The 14937-nt window shown below is 45.1% G+C and overlaps 1 protein-coding gene across 1 annotated transcript; it reads left to right on the top strand.

Moving 5' to 3' along the window:
- Positions 1-386: 386 nt before the first annotated feature.
- Positions 387-13214, top strand: LOC146177724 (uncharacterized). Its single transcript, XM_084580558.1, has 3 exons — positions 387-495; positions 4153-4476; positions 12513-13214. Exons 2-3 carry the CDS (start codon positions 4306-4308, stop codon positions 12687-12689), a joined length of 348 nt encoding a protein of 115 aa, XP_084436684.1. The 5' UTR covers positions 387-495; positions 4153-4305; the 3' UTR covers positions 12690-13214.
- The last annotated feature ends 1723 nt before the right edge of the window (positions 13215-14937 follow it).

The raw sequence follows: 14937 nt of genomic DNA, 5'->3' as shown, positions 1-14937 counted from the left end.
ATGTTTGGGAAAGTAAAATCCCCGAAAAGGAGGATAGAGGCACTTGGGGTAGCTTGCTGTGAGTTAGATTAGGTTGTTATTTTGCTCGTTAGAAAAGTCATGGGTCGAATGGGGTCGCCTGTAGCAGACTCCCAGTAACAGTGCTATTGGTTATGAATGACACAGTTACTTAATTATTCCGGTCTTAGATTAGCCGTTTTGGGGCTCCGCAGCCTCTTTAGGTGTTTTAAACCGCGCGCGCGTTTTCCTATTTGTGTTGTGTTTGCGCGAGCAGCGCGAGTGCGCATGAGTGAGCAGATAATCTTGGGGGCGGGATGTTAGCGGTGAAAGACGCGGGCAGATACGCGCGTCGAAGCAAGGCTAGAGGCCTTTTTTCGCCCCGGCGGGGCAAGCAGCGAGCGACATGGGCCAGCGGGGTGTGCAGGGACTACGGAAAGCAGACCGGCGTCACGAAGGTGGAAGGAGTGCCTGCAGAAACAGCCTGGGCGTATTCGCGTGAGTTGCTGTAACGCGAGGAGCAATGCTTCTTGTTCCGCCGTGAGCGCTTTGGCCTTATTGCTCGCCCTATTCGCTTCGCAGTGTGTTTTGTCTCGCCGCGGTAAAGCCCTGACATGTTTCCCGCTTCTCTTCGCTGTTCTATTGTCGCGCGCGTGAACAGCATGTTCTCAGCGCAGTAGCGCCTGATGTTGTTTCCTTTCTTTTTAATGCATTTTAGTTTATCCGGAATAAAGCGGGGTTATTAAGAGACTGGATTTGTCACTCTTCAGTCGAGACCATGGCTCGCAGACCGGTTTTTTGAAGGCGAGGCCTTCATCTGGCGCCCAATGTGGGGCCTGAACCCATGACCCTGAGGTTAAGTCTCATGCTCTACGGACAGAGCTAGCCGGGCCCTCTGTCGCTCACTGTTAAGTCAAAGTCCCTTCACGTCTAAATGACGAGTGGCGCCATAAAACGTCATTATTTCAGCTGTGAGAATCGGAGCGGTGACCACGACAAACGATTTCTAGGGAAAGTCTGCTCTGAACAGCTGCCAACTAGCATATCCGTTATGCTGTCAGAGTGTAGCTTGCCTTGACAGAAGCGTCCATTCAGTTCGTGGTGACATCCTCGATCATATTGATAAAGCCATACAACTGATTGAACGGATAAAGGAGGCCTTCCCGTTCACAGTATTTTGTTATCCTCTCCTCTTTGTTAACCTCATTACTTCATTTTTTTCTTGTACGATGTGCACCTAAACATCGAGCACATAAGGTGGGTGGCCCGAAATGGAACTCGCATACTGGGCTCGTGCCGTTCAGGCACTCGTCAGCTCTGTGATCTGTGGTCCGTTGAGATTCCCCTACTCATTCTGCCTGATTTTATCCTTGGAAAGGCCAAAGACATTGATGCTGATGATTACGACGCAGCTGCTGATTTCGTGGTGCCGGTTTTATGTAAACCACGATTTACAGGGGGCTTAGAGCGAGGAGACAAGGATAAGAGAGTGACACAGGACGGTCGCTCGTCTGCTGGCGCTAAACCTCCCTGTAAATCATGGCCTGCCAACTGTACCAAAACTCAGCTTTGCTTAAACTATGTGAACCGTACTTGCGCGGGCAGAGGAGACTTATCGGGAGATATAGGACTGTGGTCGTACAACCAGAAAGTTCGGTCAAAAATCAGGAGTCTCCCGCGGACGTCAGCAGAGTTGGCAGGCATGCGGAAGAGCCTTGCAACTCGGCCAAGTTGATGCCTGCGCTGGGCTTGTGATCCACGAGCTCATGGCTTTCCTCTGCATCGGCGATTCTGCAGAACGTGGCAATGCTCTGCCCCAGGCACTCTGCGGCCTCCGCAGAACAAGCTCGCGAGACCGTAGGCAGTCGGTAGCATAACGTGACTCAATCATTCTTCTCTGGTCCAACCTGTTCGGCCTTCGTCCTCGCTCAACATTTTTAACGCACGACGCGCCAACGCCAGGTCGTTGCGAAGAATAGCCCTATATTCATTGTAATCGGCCATTACAGGAGTTCAATGCAAATGCTAACACTTGAATTGGTGATGAGCGACACAGTAACTAAATTATTCCGATCTTAAATTAGACGTTTACAACAAAACATAAAATTTGCTGACGATCTGCTATGAGAACACCACCGCTCTTTGATAATTCACGGTCACTTGGGTGAACTTTGATATCAGACAAGTTGCGCCAGAACTTTGATATCACTAACGTCATTTTGTAGCCAGTTTTCTGTTAGAATAAGCAAGTTGCCTTGTGTTGATGCGATGATGTTAGAAACGAGCCTAATCTCCTCTGAAGATAACTGCGTACGTTAATGAAGATTGCGGGAAACGAAAGATCCCTTCTGGGAGTTAGTGTACTCTGTCTCTATTTATGGGATGCGGTGACTGCTACTCGATTTCTGTTAGTTATACACATCGTCGAAAGCTTACCATTTAGGGCCAATGCGATCTGAATTTGAGTCCGGACTTAATCAAGACTCAGATCATGATCTGAGCGTGAATGAGCCCGAGAGAGTCGATACATGTGTGCGTCCGCCGACCTGTGGGTGATTATAAAATGGTCTGAGCCTCGCGCCTGGAACCGCAGTGAGTCTGGTGAAACCAATACAGGGGGGCGCCACTCGCGAATAAAAAAGATAAAAATGCCGAATAAAATAAAACACGAACAGGATGGCAGCAACGCGAGCACGAAAACGCAGAATTATTCCCTCCTGAACAAAAATCCAAACGGGTTGTTTGTTACTTAGAAATATTTTATCGCGCCTTTCAAATAAAAAATTCAACTGCACTATATCTCAGTTTTCACCACTTATGATCTAGTCATCCGAAACGAGTGACGTGCTGTGCGCAGTTCATTTTGGTCATTTTGCATTTGACGCTGACTCTAGTCACTGTAAGCGAAAACGCGATCAATTTATAGCTCTTGCTTAAGATGAAAATCGAAATGCCTGCAAATAGTACTCAACCCCATCCCGTCTTTGTGCATATGAGTGTTGAATTGTATTGTTGATCGCAGCGTCAGTACAGCTCCTCAGTCGGCGGTCATTTTGAGTAGATTCCTTGAGCAGTCAGAGTACTTTTCGTGTTCCTGCATACGATATCGCGTGCTAAACAATGGCACAATTTATCTAAGTATCTGTAAGATGCTTGGATATCGCGTCTTCAATTTCTTAAATTTCCGTACACAGGGAAGCGTGCGACCCCCGAGTAAGGATCGTTTGTTCGTGCTGCCCAGAAGCTTGTCACCTGTTTCGGGATCTTTTCAGCGCATGGCCGCTGTTCGGCGCCGTTTTGTTTGATTGGTTCTCAGAATGGTCATGTGTTTCAATCTTGTGGCGCAAAATTTTGAGCTGTCGAAATGGCTTCTTGCAGTGCCGTCAAAATGACGTTAAGTTGCAGACACATCTTTAGCAGAGCTATTCACGCCGACTGAATAGTAGATATCAGTAACTGCGGACGGAAAAAAAAAACTGTATAGATGATTGGGAGGAAAACACTTATGCTTGTATTACGGATGAGATAAAAGGTACTATTCCTGTAATCTGACTGGTTCACGTTGTGCAGCGGTAAATACGTCATGCATACACATCAGACTGTTATGACAAAATGAAGTTTCATGACATAAACAATGTCCTGTCATTGACGAAAATGGCAGAAGTTGGGCGCCACGTTAGGCGAGTGCATAAAGCCGCGAATTTGATGTGGAGTACAGGAGGCTGTCAACTCACCGCTGTTTGGTACAAAATTACTCTCGGTGGTGATGTAAGCTGAGACATCTTGCTGTAATTACAGAAAGTACTGAAACGACGCTATAAGAGTAGTTTTCAGCCGCGCAACCTTTTGAAGGATTAAAATGGAAGCGCAAATTTACAGCCGCACGAGGGCACTATCTGTCTTCCCGTCGCAAACGCTTTGCTCTCGCAGAGAAATCATTGATCCGTGAGGTTGCCAAGCGAAGCAATGGCGGTCTGCTAACTCAAGCGGCTTATCTGCGCGAGATGAGGCATTTCAGAGAGCACTGCGACGCTTTCGAATTATCTGTCTGGACAGTTCGTAAGTGCGACCACCCGAGGAGTCATATGGTGCTGTGACAGGCTCAGCGGCACCGTTAGACGCACGATGCTGAACTTCGTACTTTTCTTTGCACAGGCGCTACTGGAATGCAGTGGATCGGGCTGTGGCGACTTCCATGTGTCCCCGGGCCATCTGTCTTTTGTGACGTCGGTGACGCGACATCGGCAACCAAGTTTGCATACGGGTGTGTTTGGGTCGCTTATATCGGTGCAGTCAGATGGAAACCGCATGGAAGGACTATCGCCGTTACCTCGTTTGGACACATCGTTTGGCGCAGCGGCAACATCCGAGACTTCGTGGGAACGGCCTAAAAAGACTGGACGGACAGCAGATCTCTTCAGTGGGCTCGGCGGCACCGTTAGACGCATGATGCTGAACTTCGTACTTTTCTTTGCACAGGTTAGTGACAAATGGTCATTCACAAGTTGCCTTAGAAGCGATTGTGCCTGCCTTGTCGTGCTGCCGATCCCCCAGTGTATTTTTTGTTGCTGCCATGAGTAATCGCGAGTGCTTTGCATGCTGTTGAAGCTAAGTGGCGATGTGGAGGAGAACCCTGTGCCTGATGAACAGAAACTGGATCAAATTCTGAGCACTGTCACGGAAATTAAGGCTACCCAAACTGCTTTGCAAGGTGAACTTGAGGGTGTTCAGTTCAGGCTCACTGAAATAGAAGACACATTAGCGTCGCTAAAGCTATGTAATGAAAAAGTGCAGAAATGTGAGGAATCTGTAGTGGTGATGCATAAGGAATTGTTCCAAATCACTAAAAGACTGGATGCCCTGGAAAATAGGAGCCGTAGAAATAATATTGTGACCTATGGATTGAAAGAGGAAAATAACGAGAGTGCCTCCGAGCTTCAAAAAAAAAGTAGAAAACAATCTCTTGAGAAGCAAATTGGAAGTCCAGGTCAGATCCATAAAACGCATCCATCGTGTTGGCAGGAAAGATGCTGGCAATGAACGTCCTGTCATCTTGCGCTTTTATGATTTCACTGAAAAGGTTAAGGTTTTTCAAAGTTGCCATAAGCTAAAGAACAGTGGAATATCAATATCTGAGAATTTCTCGGTTCCTGTGCGCGAAATACGCAAAAAATTATGGCAGTCTTTAAATTGAATCGTGACAATGGGGATAAAGTAAGTTTAGTTTTTGACAAGCTCAAAATAAACAATAATATGTATGCATGGGATCCCACAGAGGATAAAAGGGTACCAGTGAAGCAAACGAAAAACACATTTTCGAAATCTCATGGTGCTCCCGCTGAATGACGTTTTCACAATAATCCATTAATCATTCTGAGTTTCAATGCTAGGAGCATTGTTAATAAGGATGATAAATTATAAGAATTATTCCTGCTCTACAGTTCAGACGTACTAATAAGTACAGAAACGTGGTTGCACTCTTCCATACATGACTCGGAAATCGTCCCTGAGTCTTACACACTTCTTCTGATCGGAACAGCCGTGGTGGTGGGGTTGCTATTGCCATTAATCAGAACCTCTACTTCAAGGAAGAGGAAGGCATGGACGGCCATTAAAGTGTTTGGTGCATGATAACAACGGGTAATGATAAGCAGTAATCGGTGGTATTTTTAGGTGCCCGAACGCAACAGATGACTATCTTTTGAAAGGGCATGACTATTTGAATTCTAAAATGAAAGAACGGACTAAAATCATATTATCTGGAGATTTCAATTTACCCGTAATTGATTGGACCACCTTAACTCCTGGAAGAAAGGAAGTGACCAATTGCGAACTGCTTTTAAACCTAATGTTCAGTTTTTTGTTTACAACAGCTGGTTACTATTGCCGACACGCATTCAGTGTTAGACTAGCTCAGTGCTCAATCTTGTTATTGTATCTAGCATGTGAACCCCGGAACTTGTCATTGCGGAAAGTATATCAGACTATAAGTTACTCGCATTAACATTTCCACAGATGGGACAGCAGAGCACCGCAGTCCACCTTGAGCAGACACGTATTGTAACGAAAGGTTATAGTCGGGCTTATGACGTGAGCATCATCGACTTTATAGATTTAAAGTCGGATATTTATATTTTGGAAAACCGGTCAGTTGTTTAAGACTTACGGCTAAAGCTCAAGGAAACGATAATATACTGGGAAGAAAAATTCATTCCATCCAAGACGAAAAGAAGACAACGTAAAACGCCATATATTACCCGCAATATTATTCACCTAAAGCGAAAACTCGTGAGAATTCGTAGAAGTAAAAAATCACTTGCGGAAATATGTGAACTCCCCCCCCCCCTGTTCATGCAAAAAATAAAGAGGCGAGAGTAAGGTTTTTTTCAAGCACAATGTCGAACTTTGTCTACACAACCACAGAAATGTTGGCGCTATTCTTCAAAATCTGATGACGCGATCTCAAAAATATAAGTTGACGGATGTATCATAAATATCAGTGAGCGATTGCAAACTATTTAAATTCATACTTCCAATCTGTCTTCACACGTGCAACACCGGTGAATGCAACCCCTGCCCAGCACACTAGCCACATGCCCGAAGTGGTGATAACACAAACAGGCGTAATTAACTTACTCTTGCAAATAGATACGAAAAAGTGTCCTGGTCCTGATGGCATCTCAAACGTATTCATTAGACGCTATGCTGAGTAGACTGCTCCTTTTCTGTGCGCAAAATGTACCGAGTCACTTAAAACAGGTACTGTTCCACAAGATTGGCTCCATTCAAAGGTGAACCCTATTCACAAGGGCGGCAGCAAATTGCTGGGGAACGCATACCAACCTATATCATTAATCAGTTCTTGTTGCACGGTAATGGAGCATATAATTCATAATGCTATCATAACATACTTAGAAGAGAACAACCTTCTATTCCCCAGACTACATGGCTTTCGAAATAAATTGTCAACAGCTACTCAACTGTTTGAAATCACACTGACCTGGCATCAATAATTATTTCTCGACTACAGGCTGATACAATCCTCATAAATTTCGCTAAAGCTTTCGATCGTGTTCACCATAAAAAATTGATTTTAAAACTAGAAACGATAGGTATTGATCTGAAAATAGTAGCATGGATAGAAGCCTATCTTTCCAACCGTAAACAGTTCATGTCAATAAATGGTTTCGACTCAGATTACCTTGAAGTCCTTCGGGGGTCCCGCAGGGCTCCGTTCTTGGGCCCCTGCTGTTTCTCATATATGTAAATGATATCTATTTGTGTGCCGAACATGGAGTGACAATGAGACTTTCTGCAGATGACTGCGTGATTTATACAGCCGTGAACAGCTCTGGTGACCAAATGAAACTTCAGTCTTCTTTAAAAAACATTTCTGACTGGTGTGCAGCATGGGACATGCAAATTAACATATCGAAAACGGCGCATTTAAACATAACAAGAAAAAAATTCCTTCGTCTTACAACTACACATTATCTGGCTCCCCGATACCACACGTAGCCAAAGCAAAATACCTGGGGATCACACTAACCCAAGACCTTAAATGGCATGCACACATCGAGAACATATGTAGCAACGCATTCAAGCAGCTTGGTTTTCTTCGCCGCAGACTAGCAATGGCTCCACCGCACGTGAAGTTAACAGCCTATAAAACATTAGTACGACCTATCCTTGAGTATGCAAACATAATCTGGGATCCCCATCAAGCGTACCTGATCGAAAAGTTAGAAACAATTCAGTCGAAAGCACTACGATTCATATATTCAAAATACTCATGTCATGAAAGCGTAACAGCCATGCGCATCACTGCACAAATACAGATCTTGTTTTGTCGCCGGAAAACGACTGTAATGAAGTTCCTTTACAACATTTATCATCATAGATTAAACATACATAAGGAAGACTACCTGTTAACACTCCAGCGTCGATCCACCCGAGGTAACCATAACTATTGCATAAGACCATTCTTGGCGCGTTGCAACACGTTTAAATACTCGTTTTTTCCTAAGGCTATCGAAATGTGGAATGCGTTACCAAGTGAAATTGTTAACATTACTAACCCTGACAGGCATCGATAGATCGCCAAGTACTGCCTTAAACTTCAGCTCCAACACTGCCATATTTGTCTAGCACTATGCATACACTTCAATGTCAACGAAATGGAGTCTTCCCACTATGGAAGAAGCAAGCAAATTTACTGGCAGCTTCTTTTTTAATAAGGTAATGTACGCGCCATGTATATGGAACATGTTTGCTTGTCACTTATGATGTATTTCACGTAAGGTTTTGCAGATGTGTGCATACAGGCTCACCATTTGCTTATTATTCGGAAAATAAAAATAATTACTCAAGAGCACGTTATGACACTACGCTGTAATCATATGATGTTGTTAACTGACTTTTTCCTTGACTGTTTTTTAATCCAGCCAAAAAAGAATCTTTCTTTATTGCTTTGCATTTTACCGTTACGACACTAATGAACATGTGCACGCGGCGTTACCATAGCTTCATACCACGATTTCCAGTCATCTTTCGCTTTCTTTCCCTTTTCTCATTTGATCCCCGTCTGTATGTGCAAATTGGCCCCCCTGGGCATTGACAAGTTAACCTCCCAGCTATACTCCGTTCTTCTGTTTCTGTCTCTCTTTCTCAGAAATCTTTCGCGTTATGCAGGAGCCCTTTCGCGCGCTAGCGCATGAAAATTTAACAGACTATGTATGCCTTCCACTAAATTGGTTGTGTGCGTGTCTGTAACTGGGTTACACTTGGTTATATTTTCATGCGCTGGTGCGCAAAAGGCTCTTGCGAACGCGAAAGATGTCTCTCTCTCTGCGCTGCTTTCCGCGCTCCACACAACTCAAGTTAACACTTTAAGAACTTAGCAGGCTTGCTGACCTGATGGTAGCGGGGTTTAAAACGGCTGTTCAAAAAGGTGGACAGAAAAGCCAGTAGCTAAGACTAATTTTTGATATTCTGAGACTGGACATGGATCATGACGGATGCGCGGGCGCCGCTTAGCCAGTGCTGGAGCCACATCGCAAATCTGTCGATTCCATTGTTTACGACGGCGTTCTTAAACGTTTTAGTTCTTGCATTCAAATGCCGCTAATACGTGGATGTGAGAGGTCATCGGCGGTTACGAGGGGCAATGCCATTTTCCACTCCTATTCTGTGCCAATCAACTGCGAATATTTCGTTGCCATTCTTTCTCTTCAGCTGTAACGTTCCTCGAGTCTCATAAACCCGTTCAGCCTTTCCGTGCGTAGCTGCTGTTGAATGTGCACTCGCCAGCAGGCTCCCGCAAACGCAATGCCACCTCACGACCGCGCTCTTGCTCGCGCCGGCCGTTCGCGCATGTATTGTTACTTTTGATAAAGACGGTATGGCATATGTCATCATTTTGATTTCAATCGCAAACTAGGCTTGCGACGGCGTTCTGAAGGGTAAAAGAAATAGAATGGCACCACCCGGAATACTGCAAATGAAACACATGTTTGATATAGAAGTTGTGAAATCTTCCACCACATGGAGGTCCATTAGTGATGCCGTACGCCATCGTTATGAACCCCGTCGCCTGTTGACAATCCCAACTGCATCTAGTACAACTACAGCAATGGCAGACGGATTTCGCATTATGGGGCTAGTAAGACATTTGCGTTATTATGCCCATAGATTTCGTGTACACTATTTCAATAGACACGAGTATCGAGCTCAGTGACCGGAGGAACAAAGCGGATGCCGAAAAATTGTATCGTTTGGTTTACAAATACTTTTGTGTGGTTTGGTAAGCCCCAGGCCACAGAGAATTCAGATATTAACTAGAGTTGCACTCAACACCTTTAAATATCGGTGATTCGTCGATAAACATGCATTCGAACATTCTTGGTGACTGACGTAGCCGAAGCTAGCCACCGCCGGCGTTCAGATTCAGATGCAGTATATCGCTTTTGCTTCATTATCATGCAGTTAAACCATGCCGATAATACTGCGTGAAAAGATAAGTGTGTATCATCCCACGAGACAGGTAGATGATAATACACCGATGCACATAACCCTGTCCATTTATGCGCATTAGTTTATGGCAACATGCACAGTCTAGGGTAATGGTCATTTCCGGGGTAAAAAAAATAAAACGCTGAATAGGAAAGCGTACACTGTCAATCACACTTAGCGGGAAAATGCTTCCGCGTGATCATGCACCTGTGGAACGCCATTGCATTTAACTGGTCCGCGAATCAATGCTAAGCGACGCGCGAGAAGATTTACAACGATGCGGTGCTTCATGTTGACGGCCACTCTGCATCAGTTTGCTACCCGTTTGGGTACAATAGCGCTTCTCACGCGTGCAGCCCGCGGGGCCGGGTTCCTGTTTAGTATGATTGACTCCCCATGCGCGAAAAGAGAAATCCCACTGCGCGGACACACTGACAAGCTGCGTCGTTCCAAAGGCAGGGCTTGATTTTTCCCAACTACTGCCCTTGCGTCACCAGGGCACTCAAGTTGTATAGATTGGATTGTATAGATTGTATAGACTTTGTATAGACTGGATTGGCTGAAACTGAACGCGCGTCACCTGCTGATCGGACGCGGCGCACCAAAGAAAGCGAAACGTGCACACAATATTAAAGCATAACAATGGTTAGTCAGCCATAAATACAGTCAAAATAAAACGAAGGTTAAATGCTCCAAATATCAAACAGCCACAGCAAAAAAAAAAGGCCTTAGCGCACCATAAAGACATCCAGACGAATTACCATAAAGCAATGCCTGAATGTAACGCCATCAAACAAAAACAACATAAAATGCAAAAGCTTTCTCCCGAAAGCTCACCCTGCTTATGATTGTTCATCGCATCGGCCCATCTAGCCGTCTATTATTTATTAAATGAGGTTTTCTGCGTTTATTTGTAGCGCTACTCCCACCTCTCAAAAAGGTAGTCATTGGGGATATGTTTACCCGGAAAGCAAAGATGTCAACGTTGAAAAAGATTAAAGAACGCTGGATATGTCGAGGAAACGACTTCCGCATGTAGATGAAATTTCAGAGACTCGCCGTTTCTTAATTTTGTTCCATTCACTTCATTCCAGTGTGGCTTTCGTTTCAGTTTTAATTCGCTTTGTTCTTTTTCTGTTAATCGTTAGTTTCTCCGCGCTTTCTCTTATAATTTCGTTTCCTTTTGTATATTCACCTTTCCCTCCAGTTTCTTTTTTCCCGTCTTTCTTTGCTTTATTTTTGTCGGTACTATTTTTTTTCCTTTCATATACAATTTGTGCCCTCCTCCTATGAGCGTCTTTTGTAATTTCTCCGTTTCTTCCTTTTACTTTCCTTCTTTTTTTTCTCTTCGTGCGAACCAGTTTTTGCTTGTGCGCTGGTTGTAGAATGTTCAGCTATGTGTGAGCTTAAATGATAATGCATTCTAAACATTTCGGTGTGGATGACTTCCAGGGGACTTGCCAATTAACAACACCGTTCTTTTTTCCTAACTGGAGTCTCTGGGAACCTTTGGTCGAACTTTAACATTTATACGCAGTTGCCTTACTGATCATTTCGAAATAATAAACTTGGCCGACATTTTATTGCACCCAGCATCCATTAACCAATGTACGCCTCAGGGTTCAATTTTAGGACGACTGTATTTTTTAGCATGCATCAAGAATTTTTCTGGTTATTTCACCAAATCTAACTGCATTTTATGCGCTGATGACACTACATTATATACTAGTGACAGAAATATAAATGATCTAATCAAAACTTTGAAGCTGAACTAAAACTTACAGCTGACTGGTTTCAGGTAACTAGATTGAAATCAATCCTTTAAAGAAAAAGAAATTTTACGATGTTTAATTCGCAATCATAAACAGGCGATTAATATTGCTCTACTTTATTTGGATAACCAAATTATACCACTTTCTGAATGCACTGCATTTCTTAGTGTCCCACGAGACAAACATCTGAGATTTAGTATGCAGTCGGAATCATTGTCAGAATGGGCTTTTTGTATTGGGGTGCTTCTTAGAACACATCATTACTTTCAGCAACATATCCCCCGGGCACTTTTTTTAACATATTCACAATCAATTAACATACTGCATATCAACTTGGGGAACTGCATATCTCATTAATATATCAAGCATTCATCATTTACAAAATAGTGCAGTTCGAATATTTAGCTTTCCTCGGTCCTCTCCCCCCCCCCTCCCCCTACACCGGAATCTTATTATCCTTTCTTTGCTGAGTCTGCTTCGCCACAACAGTTCTGCTAATGGTGATATTGTAATTACTGCTCTTTTTTCATCTTTGTTCAATTTTGCGGCAATTTGCTACTGCCCATAATTAACACTATCTATGACAAGCAAAACCTTCTGTTTTCAGCTATAACTATATGGAACTCACGGCCCTCATGCGCTAAAACAGATCAGTGTCCAGGTTTTTCAATAATAACGTCAAAGCAATAGCGGCTGTGACTCAGTGCTAAAGTGGTGTCTCTTCCTGTGCAGATCCTTGGATGCATCGACAAGCTGGTTTCATGGAACAATACTCCAAGTGGCGTCATCTGCGCATGCTTCGCAGACGGGTCATCGACTTACGAGCAGCATGCTGAAACCTTCGCCAGTGCATCGCCCCTGTGTGCCATAGCTACGGCTTGCCGGGTGGATCAACGGCTCGGCTCCTGAGTGTTCCATGGAACTTTGGTGCTTGTGAGCGCACCGTCGACTTCGGGAGCAGCGCGACGTCACCAGCCAAGAGCTTAAAAGCGCCATACGAGATCTCGTTCTTCAGTGGACAAAGCAACAGCGGCTGTGACACAATGCTAAAGCACTGTCCCTTCATTGTGCAGGTATGTTACCTTGAGAATACTCGGTGCCTAAAATCAGACAATCGATCATTGCTGCTGTTTCTTTGCCCACAAGACGCAGTTGGTTTGTGTTGGAACGCCATGTATTATATCAGCCACCTATTGTTGAGTGGAGACGTGGAGCTCAATCCAGGACCTCCTTAATCTGACCCCCCAACGAAGCCCGGAAACTTATCAAAATGTAATCAGCCTAATTACAGCACTTCTGTACTGTCCACGTGCTCTGCAAAGACCGCTCAACAATCGGCTGCTGTAACGTGTCCAACTGAAACTGATAACATTGTGACCATGCATGCCGAAGTTGTTGAACGACACAAGCATATGGCTGAGGACCGTGGCAATATTAAGCCATTCGAAGCATTCGTTAACTCACGTTTTGATATGCTTGAAACCCGCGTGGCTGCAATTGAAGCGTCACCATCTAGCTTAACAGTTAGCGCGTTCCGAAATTAAAACACTAACTAGAACTGTGGCTCGGTTGGTTGAAAAGAATGAGGACCATGATAACCGATCCAGTCGCAACAATATTGTTACGTTAGGCGATCCATGCGCTCATATGCGCATAAGAAGGAAAAAGAAGAATCTCGGTAGTTTTTCGTGAAGACGACGACGACGTTCAAGCAGTGTGGGCTGCTGGTGCCTGCAGGAAAGGCCTGTTGTGTGAAAGCCTTGTCTTCTTGTCCTAGCCGTTCGCCATCGCCTCGAGCCTACCGTACCCGATCACCTACTCCTCGCCGCAGCTTGTCCCCAACGTACCAAGGCCCCTACTCGGGAAACTAGGGAACGCAGCGCCCGGACGTGGCGCTGTGTTACCAACCCGGACAGCCAATTGTGTTTCGACCATCGCACCACGCAGCAATTTGATCAATGCCCTCGTAGATAGAGTCCCTGTTCCCGCTCTCATTGACACTGGAGCCCATATTTCAGTCCTTAGCTCTTCGTTCCGCCAACGCCTCAAAAAGTTCTTGCGTCCGCTAACACCTCTGCAGTTCGTGTTGCTGATGGCAACACCGCTACCATCATCGGAATGGGCACCTCGCGCGCTAGCATCGCCGGCCACCACGTCCCTGTGCTCTTCGCCGTCCTTACTACTTGTCCTCAAGCCTTCATTTTAGGCCTATACTTTTTATCAGCCCATTCCGCTTTTATTGACTGTTCCTCCGGACGTCTGCGCCTAGCCCTGGTCCATTGTGTTCACGATCCTAGTGCTGACCATTCCCAGCCTCGCCTCCGCTCTAGTACATTTACTCGCCTACCTCCCGAGGCGGCAGTATACGTGCCCATGTAACCTTTTCCTTCCCTTCCTGACGGCGACTACGTTGTAAACCCCATCACCGACGTCGCTCTACAGCGCAATATCGTCCTACCTTATAACATTGTGCACGTCGCGAATAACCACACCTACATTCCCGTACTCAACTTTAGCATGTCTTCGCAAGTTCTCCCGGAGAGAGGTTTTCTTGCCGAGCTCTCACCTTTGTCCAGCTTTACTATATCAGCAGTACTGTCTGACCATGACGCCGAGGTACCTGCCTAACCAGTCCCGTCACAAAGCCCGGAGGACCGCATCTCAGCTATGGTTGCCTCTGGCCTGCGTCCTGAATAGGGCAGAGCCTGTGCCGGCCTTTTGCGGTCATACAGCGACATTTTTTATTTCGGTCACGGATCCCTGGGCCAAACGTCTGTCGTTACACATCGCATCGATACTGAGATGCCCGCCCTATTCATCTACGGCCTTACAGAGTTGCTGTTTCCGAACGCTGGATCATTCAAGAATAAGTGGAGAAAATGTTGGCCAGCAACATTATTGAGGCGTCGAGCAGCCCCTGGGCGTCTCCGGTAGTACTCATCAAAACAAAGACAACAGCTGAAAGTTATGCGCAGATTATCGACACCTAAATAAGATAACAAAGAAAGACATGTACCCTCCTGCAAGGATCAAAGACGCCCTCGACTGCCTGCATGGTACCAGAAACTTCTCTATTAACCTCAGTTCTGTATATTGGCAGATCTCTGTTGACGAAAGAGATCGCGAAAAGTGCTTTTGTCACCCCGGATTGCCTCTA

This window comes from Amblyomma maculatum, chromosome 10 (assembly GCF_055883805.1).
Source record: "Amblyomma maculatum isolate TAMU_Amacu chromosome 10, ASM5588380v1, whole genome shotgun sequence".
NCBI lineage: Eukaryota > Metazoa > Arthropoda > Arachnida > Ixodida > Ixodidae > Amblyomma > Amblyomma maculatum.
Note: the sequence above shows the minus strand (reverse complement) of the source record. Positions and strands in the feature narration are given on the sequence as shown.

Excerpts from the sequence above, each read along its gene's own strand:
- LOC146177724 (XM_084580558.1), top strand. The coding sequence starts at position 4,306 with ATGGAAGGACTATCGCCGTTACCTCGTTTGGACACATCGTTTGGCGCA. Across the intron at positions 4,477-12,512 it reads TCGTACTTTTCTTTGCACAG|ATCCTTGGATGCATCGACAA; the intron begins GTTAGTGACAAA and ends CTTCCTGTGCAG.